The sequence below is a fragment of the Emydura macquarii genome, unplaced genomic scaffold (genome assembly GCF_026122565.2).
Source record: "Emydura macquarii macquarii isolate MOO-44397 ecotype Brisbane River unplaced genomic scaffold, CSIRO-AGI_Emac_v2 contig_3113, whole genome shotgun sequence".
Taxonomy (NCBI): domain Eukaryota; kingdom Metazoa; phylum Chordata; order Testudines; family Chelidae; genus Emydura; species Emydura macquarii.
This window is the reverse complement of record NW_027133250.1, coordinates 1,331,260-1,344,968: the sequence shown is the minus strand read 5'-3', so window position 1 is coordinate 1,344,968 and position 13,709 is coordinate 1,331,260. Positions and strand designations below refer to the sequence as shown.

General features: G+C 42.5%; 1 protein-coding gene and 1 non-coding gene across 4 annotated transcripts in view; both read left to right on the top strand.

Moving 5' to 3' along the window:
* The window catches only part of PPP1R8 (protein phosphatase 1 regulatory subunit 8), a 29,427-nt gene that overhangs the window by 9,255 nt on the left and 6,463 nt on the right, over positions 1 to 13,709 (top strand). For 2 of the 3 annotated variants that reach the window (XM_067530755.1, XM_067530754.1), the window contains exons 2-3: positions 3,394 to 3,454; positions 13,043 to 13,196. In XM_067530755.1, coding sequence (XP_067386856.1) covers positions 3,394 to 3,454; positions 13,043 to 13,196 — 215 coding nt within the window. Of the gene's footprint in view, positions 1 to 3,393; positions 3,455 to 5,851; positions 6,280 to 13,042; positions 13,197 to 13,709 lie in introns of those variants that run through there. The other variant, XM_067530756.1, reaches the window with a different exon arrangement.
* LOC137141758 (small Cajal body-specific RNA 1) lies at positions 6,006 to 6,171 on the top strand. The gene has a single exon (XR_010916726.1). It is a non-coding gene; the product is annotated as a small Cajal body-specific RNA 1 (non-coding RNA).

The following is a 13,709-nucleotide window of genomic DNA, read 5'->3' as shown; positions in this document are numbered from 1 at the left end:
TCCATGACTTTCATTCTCAAGAACGAAGGAAATCTGACCCATTCTAGATCTCAGAGCTCTGAACAAATGCATCTGAAAATTCAGATTTTCTCTGGTGACCCTCAGCCACCAGAATTCCTCCAAACATAGTAGGATTGTTTCAGGGTTCTCAACAAGACTCCTACTTCCAGATGGCCATTCAGCTTCCCCTCAGGAAGAATCTAAGATTAAGTGGGCTATATTCATTACTATAATAGGATCCTTCTCTGCAGTCTTGCTATAGCACCAAGAGCATTTACAAAAAGTATTCTATAGTATTTATCTGAGATGCCAAAACTTAACTCTTGTGTCTACCTTGGTGGCTAGCTACTTCAGGCTCCGCCTCCACAGGAGGTACATCATGCTTTGAGGAAGCATTCACTGGAGCTCAAGATCAACAGTAAACATCTGCTGGTCCACCCAACACCGCTTTCTGCAGGAGGCATTCTTGATTCAAGTTGACAACTGCGTATCTTCTTTCAGGCCAGTTTTAGGACATGCAGTAGACAATCAACCTACTCATATCCCAACCTAGACAATGTATGGTTCCATCTGCGGTTTCTGGGGCTAATGACCTCCTGCACATATGTCAAGCCGTTTGCCAGACTCCAATTCAGACCACTTGAACAATGACTAAGACAAGTCTACTCTTCCCAGCTAGACAGCATTCACGCAATGATGATTATGGCCCAGGCTGCACAAGACTCCTTACAAAAGGGGCCAGTTCCAAAGAATGCCTGCAAGAAAATCTTTTGTTTGTCCAGCCAAAAGCAATTGTGCATAGGTTTGGAAAGTCTCAGAACAGTGGAAACCAGAAGAAACCAGACCTCCCATAATTATTCTAGAGTGAGGAGAAATTTACTGGTCCCTCAAGTCACTTCCTCCCCACATTCAGAACAGTGTAGTATAAATCCAGATGGAGATACTACACTGATATCATCATCAAGGGGAGCTTTCCCCAGGCCTCTTTTGCAAAGAGAATATTCTGTTTTGAGAGTGGTGTATTTGTATCAGGAAGTCTGACTGGCCATCTTCCTGAAAAGGACACTATTCTAGCAAACAATCTCAGTAGTAGAAGCATTTCTGAGTACAAATGGTCTCTGAAAGATCTTGATGATTCAAAGATGTGATGTGCTCCAGCTAGATTTCTTTGCTAGAGAGGCAAATGAGAACTGGCCTGACAAGCCTGGTCTACACTACAGCGAGGTTAACAAAAGGTAGCTTACATCAACCTAACTCTGGAAGAGTCTACACTACAATGTTGCTCCCACCGATGTAAGTTGCCCACTACACAGACTTAACTTCACCTGCGCGAGAGGCATAGTGCTTAGGTTGACGTAGTTAGGTCAACGCAGTGTCACTGTAGACACGACGTTACTTACATCATTGTTCCGGCTGTCAGCCCCTGACAAGGTCTTTGGTACAAAGATTTTCTGCTAAATTTTGGAGGAGGAAAGGAAATGAGGGCTAATGAAGGGCTGTGTCCTTCTTTCAGACATTTAGAGTTGGCAGGGCACATGCGCAGCCTGTAACACTGTTTTCCAGGGGGTCCTGAAGCACATCCCAAAACATTGACCTCTGCAGGTAATCAGTGAGGATCACTTCAATTACAAGGTGACCTTTCTTTCCTGGGTCTACAGACAGTGCTCCAGTGTCACTGCTATTGCAGGGAGCTTCCTAACAGTAGCAGACTCTGGTCTCTTACACGGTAGCTATTCAGAATTCTGTGGGCAGCAGTATAGCTGAGAATCCTGTCACATCACTCTGTCATTGCTTAGAACATTTGAGCAGCACCAGAGGCAAGCAATGAGGATATTCCTAGTGGAGGAGGACCCCAAAGGGAGGGAGTAGAGAACCGGAGATACACAAGTACAAAAGACGTGTCCTTGCTGTTTCCCCCAACAGTCAGGAGTTTCTAAAATGCAGGAATGGGAGAAACCACCACTCGTTTCTAGCAGCTAAAGTGATAGGCAGGAGGCTTCAAATTTATCAGATGCCTACTAGCTAGAAGTTCATAGAATCATAGAATATTAGAGTTGGAAGGGACCTCAGGAGGTATCTAGTCCAACCCCCTGCTCAAAGCAGGACTAACCTCAGCTATATCATCCCAGCCAGGGCTTTCCACCACCTCTCTAGGTAACCCATTCCAGTGCTTCACCACCCTCCTAGTGAAAAACCTTTTCCTAATGTCCAACCTAGATCTCCCTCCCTGCAACTTGAGACCGTTGCTCCTTGTTCTGTCATCTGCCACCACCGAGAACAGCCTAGCCCCATTCTCCCTGGAACCCCCTTTCAGGTATTTAAAGGCGGCTATCAAATCCCCCCTCATTCTTCTCTTTTGCAGACTAAACAAGCCCAGTTCCCTCAGCCTCTCCTCATACATCTTGTGCTCCAGCCCCCTCATCATTTTTGTTGCCCTCCGCTGGACTCTCTCCAACTTGTGCACATCCTTTTTGTAGTGGGGGGCCCAAAACTGGACACACTATTCTAAATGCGGCCTCACCAATGCCGAATAGAAGGGAATAATCACTTCCTGTGACCTGCTGGCAATGCCCCTCCTAATGCAGCCCAATATGCTATTAGCCTTCTTGACAACCAGGGCACACTGCTGACTCATATCCAGCTTTTTATCCACCGTTACCCCCATGTCCTTTTCTGCAGAGCTGCTGCCTAGCTCGTCGGTCCCCAGTCTATAGCTGTGCATGGGATTCTTCCTTCCTAAGTGGAGGACTCTGCACTTTTCTTTGTTGAACCTCATTAGATTTCTTTTGGCCCAATCCTCCAGTTTGTTTAAGTCACTCTGTATCCTATTCCTACCTTCCAGGGTATCTACCACTCCCCCCAGCTTAGTGTCATCCGCAAACTTGCTGAGGGTGCAATCTACCCCATCCTCCAGATCATTAATAAGTTAATACAAAAGATGGAGGCCCCATGCAGGGACCGTTCCTTGTTAGGAATCCCAGCCCTTCTCCAATTCCAGAAGCTGGGGAGTTACTGCGTTTCTTACCTGGCATTATCCAAAGAAGTTGTTGATGTCCACCCTGCCCATCTTTGTATCTCTCCTGCTGGTTGGTTTCCTTCTATGGCTAGCAGGTTTCTGGTGTGTGTTTCAAGCCCATCTAATTTCAGTGTGCTGTGGCAGTTGAATAACTTTGTAAGCACACAGCTATATTTTTATCTGTAAGCAAAAAGAATCAGGAACTTCATGTACAAGACAGTTGTGGAGCCATTATTTGTTTTTCACAGTAAATATGCTTAACTCTTCACCATGCTTGAGTTTGGATTTGTTGGGAGTTTATAGAATGATGGCACAATGTTAACAAATAGTACATATTCAATATTCATAAAGAAAATATTTCTCTCCTTATTTTCCAGGGCAGGAAAACCTCCCCCTGGCTTACATCTGGATGTAGTCAAAGGAGACAAACTAATTGAGGTATGAAAATAGATGTAATAAGCATTAGATGCATGCTGAAGGAGATGGGATTTAACCCATTCATTAGGCGGAACTGAGTTCTTTTGCGTCATTTCCCTGTCTTTCCCCTCCGTGTACACCCCAAAATGACCCTTCCCCCTTGGTGTATATCCCAAAGTGATACTTTCTTCCCCGACACACACTGTTTTTATTAACAGTGGTACTGCCTGAACCTGTCACTGCAGCCAGCCTGGCTTAATATTTGTAACTTACTTTGAAGTGCAGAGTTCCCATTGTACACACACACTGGGTCCTGGTCAAGAAGCTGTGCTGTGAATCTCTCAGCTACATGGTGATACAGTGATTGGGTTTAGGTACATAGGACTGGAAGGGACCTTCCAGATCATCAAGTTTAGTCTCTTTCTATCAAAGATAGCCCTGTTGTATAGTCACATTCATAAATGTTGCAAGCTCCATCTTAAAACTCGTTAAGTGGTTTACCCCCAGTACTCCTGTTGAAAGGCTGTTCCAGAACCTGACTCCTGTGATGGTTAGAAACCTTCTAATTTCCAACCTAAATTTATTCATAGCTAGTTTATCCCCATTTGTGTCAATATTGGCCTTTAGCTTCAATAGCTCTTCTCCCTCCCTTGTGTTTACCTTCTTCCCCCCAATATATTTATAGAGAGCAGGCATATTCCCTCTTAAGCCTTCATTTTGCTAGGCTTAAAACAATTTGGCTTGTTTGTCTCCTCTCATAAGATAGGCTCTCCATTCCTCTGATCATCCTAGCAGCACTTCTCTGCACCTGGTTGAGTCTGAATTCATCTTTCTAGAACGTGGGTAAATCCTAAACAAAACACGATGTTCATCTACAATTTAAAAAATAAATGCAAGTATTTCCAAAACTGTTACTTTTTGCAAGACCATATTTTACCAAACATAAATTTAGGGTCAGAGTTGTCTGCCTGTCCCCTAAAAGTACACATGCTATTGAAGGTTTTAGTGTAGTTGGTACTAGATTGTGACCAGCAGTCCTCTTTGTCACAAGTGCTTCAGTTTTTTGTAGCTAGAAGCTCATTTAACTAATGCCTGGGGAGCCCACGTGTCAAATCCAAATAAGTAGTAGGAGGCTGATTCTGAGTTGCTTGTTGCAGAGTTTGTTACTACAGTTTGCATTTTAATATTTTGACAAATAAAAGTACTGCTTCTCACTTAGCTCAACAGTGGGAGCGAAACCATCCAGGGAGCCAAAGCTTACAAGGTAGGGGGAGCCAAAGTAGTACTGCTAAACAAGAAATTGGAGCATTAAGAATCTGAGGCCAGGTGAAGAGAAGCCAGAGGAGCTAAGAATCATTGTTGACTAGTTTGCTGTGTGCGATATTGCAGGGACTTCTGCCAGGCAGAGAGAGTTGCCACTGTCTCACAGGAGAGTCTATTAGATCTGCTGGTCCATATTTTGGTTATGGTACCATAACCATACCATCTCTTCCCTTTTGAACAATGCATGTTCTGGAACTTATTTAATTGTATTTTTTCCAACCCACAATCCAGTTATAATTCACAATTTTTTCTCATTACACAAAATGTAACCAATCTAATTTGGGGTGGGGTGGTGAAAGAAACTAGTAAATCTTCAGGCTTTTTTTTAACCACTTTGTTGATGTATCTCCTGTCATCTAATGCTGTCTGTAGATTACCATCAGGGTATGTCTACACTGACAGCAGCAAAGTCACCATCGTCAGATCGACCTGTCTGGATCGACTAAGCGGTCAGTGAAGACCCGCTCAGTCGATCCAGAAGTCGACGCAGTAAAACCACCCCCTCAAGTGGCTTAGCACTGCGTCGATGTGAATGTGGTTCCCGTCGGTGCAGTGCAGTGAAGATGCATAGCTTGCGTAACTCCCGTCGACTGCTGCCAAATCGCCCAGTAAGTGTAGACCAGGGCTCAGTCTGTTTAGAATGTAAGCTTTTGGGGGCAGGGAGTATGTGTTGTAGAATGCAGAGAATACCCGTAGCCAAATAGCAGATATTTAACACTTTAGTAAGCGATGCCCTCATTGGGATTCTGAAGTGCTACTCTAATGCCCTGGGAGCCCTGCTTCGATTCTTTCTTGTATTGTAATTGCTCATCCTGCCCTTCTGCCAAACACCATAAATCACAGCCAGCAATTTCAGTGTGAAAAATCTTCATCTTTCAATCATCCTGCAGGGTCTATATTCCAACACTCACTGGTATGTAAAACATCTGGCTGTACTGTGAGTAAGGACAGGGTGTGCTGTGACATCAAGAACCTAAAAATGCAACTGACTTCACTGATTTTCACTGGTCAACTTCCTCGGGCTGTAAATAGAGCAAAGATAATGACAAGCAAAGTGGATTTAAATTTTCACTTTTTCTAATCTAGTGGTGTTGGTAAGGTGAAGAAATGTTTGTTCCTAACACATGACTTTTTAAGTTGACTTTTCTTTTTAAGGTTCAGTTGTTTAGACAAACTGAAATGCTCTGCATGTTTTTCTGTAGTTTGCAGTGACTGGGTAAGAACACTCTTTGATCTTTACAGATTTACTAAGCACTTGATACTAACCGAGCTGTCTATATCTCAGATCTCTGTGAGAGAGCTGGGATATAACTTGTGATTGCTGGGTCTGAGAAGTGCAATATCAAAACAAGCCATGACGTATTTAAGCTCAGCGTGTAGAGGATCACACTGGGTTATAACTCAGAGGCACAGATGCGTTTTGAGCTTGTCTACAGTGAAGATGCTACCTATGCTGATGGGCTGTAACAATCTATACCAGTTCTACAAGACTGATACATTTTGTACAAAGTGTGCCTTACGAGGTATGGTTTGAAAACTCATGACCCATTGATCATTACCGTGCTATTGAAATGTGTAGCGACACTATGGAAAGCTTTGAGATTCTACTGTATGATCCTTACTGAAATATGTTGCAGTTCATGAGTGACTGGTCAGAGTGCTCATGCATTTAGCTGGGAGTGAATTTACATGCTGAAGGCTGTGTGAGCAGACCAGGAGTGGCTGTTCTGGCAATAAAGCAGTGTAAAAGGTACCCCAGGCTAGAGAGTTCAGGGAACACCACCATTCAACAGTCCAGATTGTACCCTGGGGACTGTGACAAGGGGTTCTCCTGTCGGCACAGGTAATTTACCTCCCCAGGAGGCAGTTGCTAGGTCAGTGGGAGAATTCTCCCATCCACCTAGTGCTGTGTATACTAGGGAGGGGTTAGGCCAGTTGAATTGCATTGCTCAGGGATGTGGATTTTCGACCTCATTATCCCGACCTATTTGCTAGTGTAGATTAGACCTTCATCGTGGTCAGACAAAGGCTGTAAAATAGTGTTCATTGATTTGCCACTGCCTTGCACTTTGTGAAGTCATTACACCTGTGCACAACGTGTCAAGCACTGCCAAATCAGAACGGTAACGTTTTACACTTAGTGCTGGTATATGAGAAATTGCAACAACCCTTCTTCAGCCCCTTGGGACTAGAAGTAAGAGTGGAAAATTCCTAGACCAGGTCTCATGGTATTTGAAAGCACAGGATACTGTGCTCATGGGGATTTAAATACCCACGTATCTGATTCTGCTCACCCAGTGGGAAGGAGTTGGTTGAGAACATGAGAATAAAAGGGAAACTTAGGACAAGGAAGCACAAGCTACTTGACTTCCCTTAATAAGAAATGGGATCACAGAATGTATCTCCACAAAGGTATTGAATTCATGGAAACCAACTGGGGACCTGAATCTAATGCAGTGATCCCCAAACTTTTTACCCTGCACCCCCTCCTTACCCTGTCTGTGCCCCCCGACTCCCTGGCTGCAGCTGGGAGCGGGGCTGCAGATGGGGCTGTAGACTGAGGCAAGGGCCACAGGGGGACTGAGGGCCAGGGCAGAGCAGGGCGGGGTGGCACTCCCTCCCTGCCTCCCATAGGAGGGTGGCCCGAATCCTGCCACACACCCCAAATGTTCCTCTGTGCACAGGACACACCCCACAGTTTGGGGACCTCTGATCTAGTGAGTAGGGCACTTTTCGAAGAAGCAATAAATCCATTGGGGTGAAAAGTTTGGGGAATCCTAAAAGATGCCATGATTAAGGTGCAGCTGACTAAATACCCTCAGAAGAATTAAAGGAACAAGAAGCAGACAATATGGCATCCCAAAGAAATTCTCAGATGAAATATATACGGTATTGAGAAAAAAATCTACAAAATACGGAGGTAACCAAACAAACCAGAATCCATTAAGACTTGCAGGAAAAAGAGAACGGCAGCAAAAAGAATAATAGCAAAAGGTGCTAATGTGAATGGGGAGAACTCTTACAAGTGCCTGGGATAGAGGGAAAAAAAGCACCCGATGATGCTTCCGAAGTGGCTAAGATATCCATCTCCTGCAGAACTGTCTTCATCACAAAATAAATGTTGGGGCAACTTGAAAGTTAGGGAAGAGTTGTAAAATCGCTGTTCATAAAGAGCAGATAAGTGAATATATGAAAAATGTGAACACACACCAATCAACAGTTCCAGATGACACAATTGGTGAATGAAAAGAACGCAGAAGTTGTGATACGTTCTGGCTTTTGGCAAAGCATTTGATAATGTCTCATCAAATCATGTTCAGAACGTTTGTTCAAATTGACTCAGCTAGGAACTCAATCACGTAGCTTGAAAACTGGCTGCAGGCCTGATGCTAAGGGATGATGTTAAATGATAAAGTGTGGAGTTGAGAGAAGGACTTGTGTCTGGTCATCTTTAAACTGTCATTAATGATGTAGAAGAGGGAATAAACATAAAATTTGCTAAATTTTTATTAGTGAATACTAAATTGTGGGAAGCTGCAAATACCATAGGAGCAGAGAAATAATGTGAAGGGGTTAGAGAGCTTAAAAATAAAAGCAGAAAACAAAAAGGTTCAGTTTGGAAAATGTAGGTTAATATATCTGGGGGAAATTAATCTGAAACAAAGATTCAATGGGGAATAAACACTTGAAAATCAGTAATGCTGAAAGAGACTTACACGTTATAATGACCAGCTAATTAGATAGAGGGTTGCAAAGCAGCTTAGCAGGAAATGAGGCCAGTGCAATTTTGTACCTGGAGATGAGGCACAGGACTAGAAGTCAGGATGCCCGGGTCCTGTTCCTGGCTCTTCCCCTCACTTGCAGTGTGACTCGATGCTTGGTCGCAGGCCTCCCCAGGCCCTCCAATGATACAGTTGCGTCTGAAATATTGAAATCAGTTCTAGGCATCCACATTACTAGAAAGAGTAACAAATGAAAGAGCAGGAAGAGCAGCTTAATTCCTCCAGCTCCTCCTCATTTCAGTTGAGGATTGATTTACAGAGCCACATTCATTTACAAGCAACTTTGAAGTTTCTGCTGCTGCACCGGGCCATTGGGTCCTGTGCTCTTCCGCCACAGGAGACTTCAAAACCTCAAATGCTGGGAAACCAGGAATTGCTCAGTTAAGGTCTCCCAAATTAAGCTGCCACTTCACATACAATACAACCTTAACGCTGCCCTCTTTGGCACTCCTTGTAGCATTCTTTGGGCAATGGGGAATATTTGCCTAAATTGCGGGAAAACAATTGAAGGAGATCCCTAATGTGTTGCTTACATCTCTAATTGTGGTTGTGCAGGTGGAAGCAAGGAGAAAAGGCAAGTCAGTGATCTGCATCAGCCAACACATCTACCCACATCAATTCTGCTCAGTTGATTGATTTAAATCAAAATGACTTTAAATCAACAAGCAGGAAACCTTGATTTAAATAATTGATTTGAATCATGTCTTACTTTGTACTTTTTAATTATTTTCCTAATGAAGGTTTGATTCTCATTGATCGATTGGTAACAACTAAAACATATTGATTTGCTACTAAATATAGCCTTTACATTGAATTTGATGTTTCTTTTTGCTGACCAGAAAGTTACACTATATCTGAGCACTCACCTAAGCAATCATATAACTTAATTTAAATTTATTCAGATTCTTAATTTTTACATTTTATGTTGTTAGAAAATGGTGAATGATGCATTTCTTATTAACTAGGTGATTAATTTTTAACTTGCAATTTGTGTGCAATTTGTTTATTTGGATGAAAATTCAAATTCAATTAAAAATGCACAAAAACAGCATATAATAAAAAAATAATAAAACTATCTTACTGCTGGATACAGAAGAAAAAGGTTTATCAGAAACAAAGGAGGTATCTGTAGCTATTGAATAGAACTGATTGTATCTGGTCGCCCTGTCCTTCATTACTTAAGAATTAGTAGATCTCGTCCTCTTGTACCTAGTTTTGATTTGTAGATTGGAAGAGGAAACCAAGCTTTCCTGCTTTTTCAACTGGCAGTTGATTGCTTGACTTTGAATGAACTAGTTGAATTGAACTAGTTGAATAAACTGAAATGAAGAAAATATTTCTCTGCACCTGCAGAAGTGGCTCCTACTGTCAAAACTTTGTTTAGCACTTCAGCAAACTCTGGTTCCAGGTGCTCAGCCAGTGACTTCTGCCAACTTAGTTTCACCAAGATTCTTTAGAATTGGCACCAAAAGTACTGCTTAATATTTTTATTTAATTTATTTTAAAATACTATAATATTTTATTTAAATGAAATTTAAAATCTATTTTTTTTAAATATGAATTTTTATCCACCCTGATGCTGCCATGCAGCCCACTGCCCATTCCATCGGACTGTATGAATAGGAGCCTAATTTGGTGCTATGGGCACAGAAAAAATGTCAGCTTTTGTTGGTCACAGTGCTGTGATGATCTTATCTGCCTCCACACAGGCAGAGTTGGGTGGTATGAAACAATAAGTGAGCATTGCGGTTGGGTGGTGTGAAGCGGTGCAGTAAGTGGGCATTGCCTGGTCTTCCAATGTCTGAGTTGGAGGTTTGCAGTTTCCTTGGCTCAGAAGGGCATGGAAACTTGACGCAAACTTACCGCACCTTAATGACATTTAAGTGGCTTTAGTTGTTTAAATCTTAATCCCTCCAGACTCTTAATCATCCAAATTATTTCCTTAACTACTAACTGTGGTATGTAACCTATCATTTAAATCAGGTTCTGTACCAGATGACTGGAGGATAGCTAATGTGATGCTAATTTTTATAAAAGGCTCCAGAGGCGATCCTGGCAACTACAGGCCAGTAAGCCTAACTTCAGTACTAGGCAAATTGGTTGAGACTATAGTAAAGAACTGAAAGATCAGATACGTAGATGAACACGAGTTATTGGGGAAGAGTCAACATGTTTTTTATAAAGAAAATCATGCCTCCCAAATTTACTAGAATTCTCTGACAGGGTCAATAAACATGTGGACAAGGGTGATCCAAGGAATAAAATGTACTTAGATTTTCAGAAAGCCTTTGACAAGGTCCCCCACCAAAGGCTCTTAAGAAAAGTAAGCTGTTATGGGATAAGACAGAAGGGCCTCTCCTGGAACAGTGACCAGTTAAAAAATAGGAAACAAAGGGTAGGAATAAATGGTCAGTTTTCAGAATGGAGAGAAGTAAATAGTTGTCCCCCAGGAGTCTGTAGTCGGACCAGTACTGTTCAACATATTCATAAATTAACTGGAAAAAGAGGTAAAAAGTGAGGTGGCAAAATTTGCAGATACAAAACTACTCAGGGTAGTTAAGTCCAAAGCAGACTGAGGAGTTACAAAGGGATCGCACAAAACTGAGTGGCTGGGCAACAAAATGGCAGATGAAATTCAATGTTGATAAATGCAAAGTAATGCACATTGGAAAACATAATCCCATCTGTACATATAAAATGATGAGGTCTAAATTAGCTTTACCACTCAAGAAAGAGATCTTGGAGTCACTGTGGATAGTTCTCTGAAAACATCCATTCAATGTGCAGAAGCTGTCAAAAAAGCTAACAGAATGTTGGAAATCATTAGGAAAGAGATAGATAAGACAGAAAATATAATTTTGCCTCTACATAAATCCATGGTATGCCCATATCTTGAATACGATGTGCAGATCTGGTTGTCCCATGTAAAAAAAAAATTAGAATTGGAAAAGGTACAGAAAAGGGACAACAAAGTAATTAGGGGGATGGAAAAGCTTCCATATGAGGAGAGATTAATAAAACTGGGACTTTTCTGCTTGGAAAGGAGATGACTAAGGGGGATATGACAGAGGTCTATAAAATCATGACTGATGTGGAGAAAGTGAATAAGGAAGTGTTATTTGTTCCTTCTCATAACACAAGAACTATAGGGGGTCACCAAATGACATCATTAGGCAGCAGGTTTAAAACGAACAAAAGGAAGTATTTCTTCACACAACGCACAGTCAACCTATGGACCTCTTTGCCAGAGGATGTTGTGAAGGCTAAGATCATAACGGGGTTAAAAAAAGAACTAGATAAGCTCATTAATGGCTATTAGCCAGGATGGGCAGGGATGCAAAACCATGCTCTGAAGTGTCGCTAGCCTCTGTTTGCCAGAAGCTGGGAGTGACAGAAAATGGATCACTTGATGATTGCCTGTTCTGTCTATTCCCTCTGAAGCACCCAGCATTGGATGCTGTCAGAAGACAGGATACTGAGCTGGATGGACCATTGGTCTGACCCAGTATGGCTGTTCTTATGTTCCCCCATAAGCCCTTGACACCCCACACACCTAACTGATGCACATCTGTCAACCTGAGTATCTGCTGCTGTTGTAATTACAGTTTTGTTTCGCCATGAGGGAAATGAATGTGTTGGTGGCTAGTGTTTCCTTACTAGAAGGAAGTTCCTTTTCAGGATATGTCACATGGCAATGGAAATACGCTTTATTGGCAATAGGGCATGGTGTCTTATAACTTGATTCCTTGCTTTTTAGGGTTTACTTAGAGGGGATGTCACGTGGGCCCAACCTTAATCCAGTTTAAACAAAAGTCAGAGTAAGAAGGAAATGCTAAAATGAGTGACAAAAGAAATGGGCTGATAGGTGGATTTGGTTGTGGGTGAAAACACACTGGAGAAACCAACTAGGCCAAACAAAGCTCTAGAGAATACACTGTAGGCACAGTCCTTCATAGGAACATTGGAATTACCATTCTGCATTGCACCCGAGGTCCATCTAACCCAGTATCTTGTCTCTGACAGCACCCAGTACTGCATGCATCACAGGAAGGTGTGAGAAACCCCATGTAGGTAGATGTGGGATAATCTGCCCCTCCCAGGAAGGCCTCATCCTAATCTTTGATAGATTGGTTTAAAACATGACATGTTTATCCCTTCCAAAACTCTGTTTTGCACTGGCCTTGGGAAGATGGACTGGATAGGACCCAGTAGGTCTCATCCATCTTCATTTACTGGATAAGGCAGAGGTTTCTTTCAATTTCCTTTGATCAGTCCAAAACAACATTGAAATGTTATCAAACAGGTTTTAGTGTGCTGAGACCGTGTGTCACGCCCTATGCCACGCATAATCTTTCCTTTCTCTACTAGGATGCTAAAGGCTTGTCTGATTGTGTTGGGTTTTGATCTGTTTGCTTCATATTCTAGAGTCCAGTTTTAGGAATCTTTGGGAGATTGTATGAATCTGATAAGGTAATGCTGCTATTTATTTGATATTCTACCTCAGAAACTGATCATTGATGAGAAGAAATATTATCTATTTGGGAGAAACCCTGATCTGTGCGATTTTACCATTGATCACCAGTCCTGCTCTCGGGTCCATGCTGCCTTGGTGTATCACAAACATCTTAAGAGGGTTTTCCTCATAGATCTTAACAGCAGTAAGTAACTTGGCATTTAACCAGGGAGCGGGTGTGGGATGATTTGATAGTTTGACTGGTTGGATTTCAAAGATGTTTGAAAGAATGTTTTGATGCTTTGGAGGATTGAGTTTGTGTTTGTTTCTTATTGACTGAGAACCTGTAACACTTCCACTGCACTACATCCCAGTGCTCAAACATTATTCAGTATCCCCAGAACTGTATTCCTCTCCAGTCACGTTTTCCCATATGGGGAAAAAATGGCCATTTGGGAGATGAACCAACACCCTCATTCTGAGTTTGACGCAGGCTGGGGGTAGAGGGACTCCTTGCATCATGCAAGTGACCCCTCCCTCAACCAGCATTTGGTGACAGCATTTCCGGGCTCTGGAGTGGATCAGCTCAAGTTACAAAGCTACAGCTCCGTTGTGTAAGGCCATGTTCTCAGAATCTGGAACCCCCGGGAGCTCCAGCCTGCCCAAGCGGATGGATGCAGGCAGGGCGTGGCTAGAAGTGATAAAGGAAGCCTGAAAC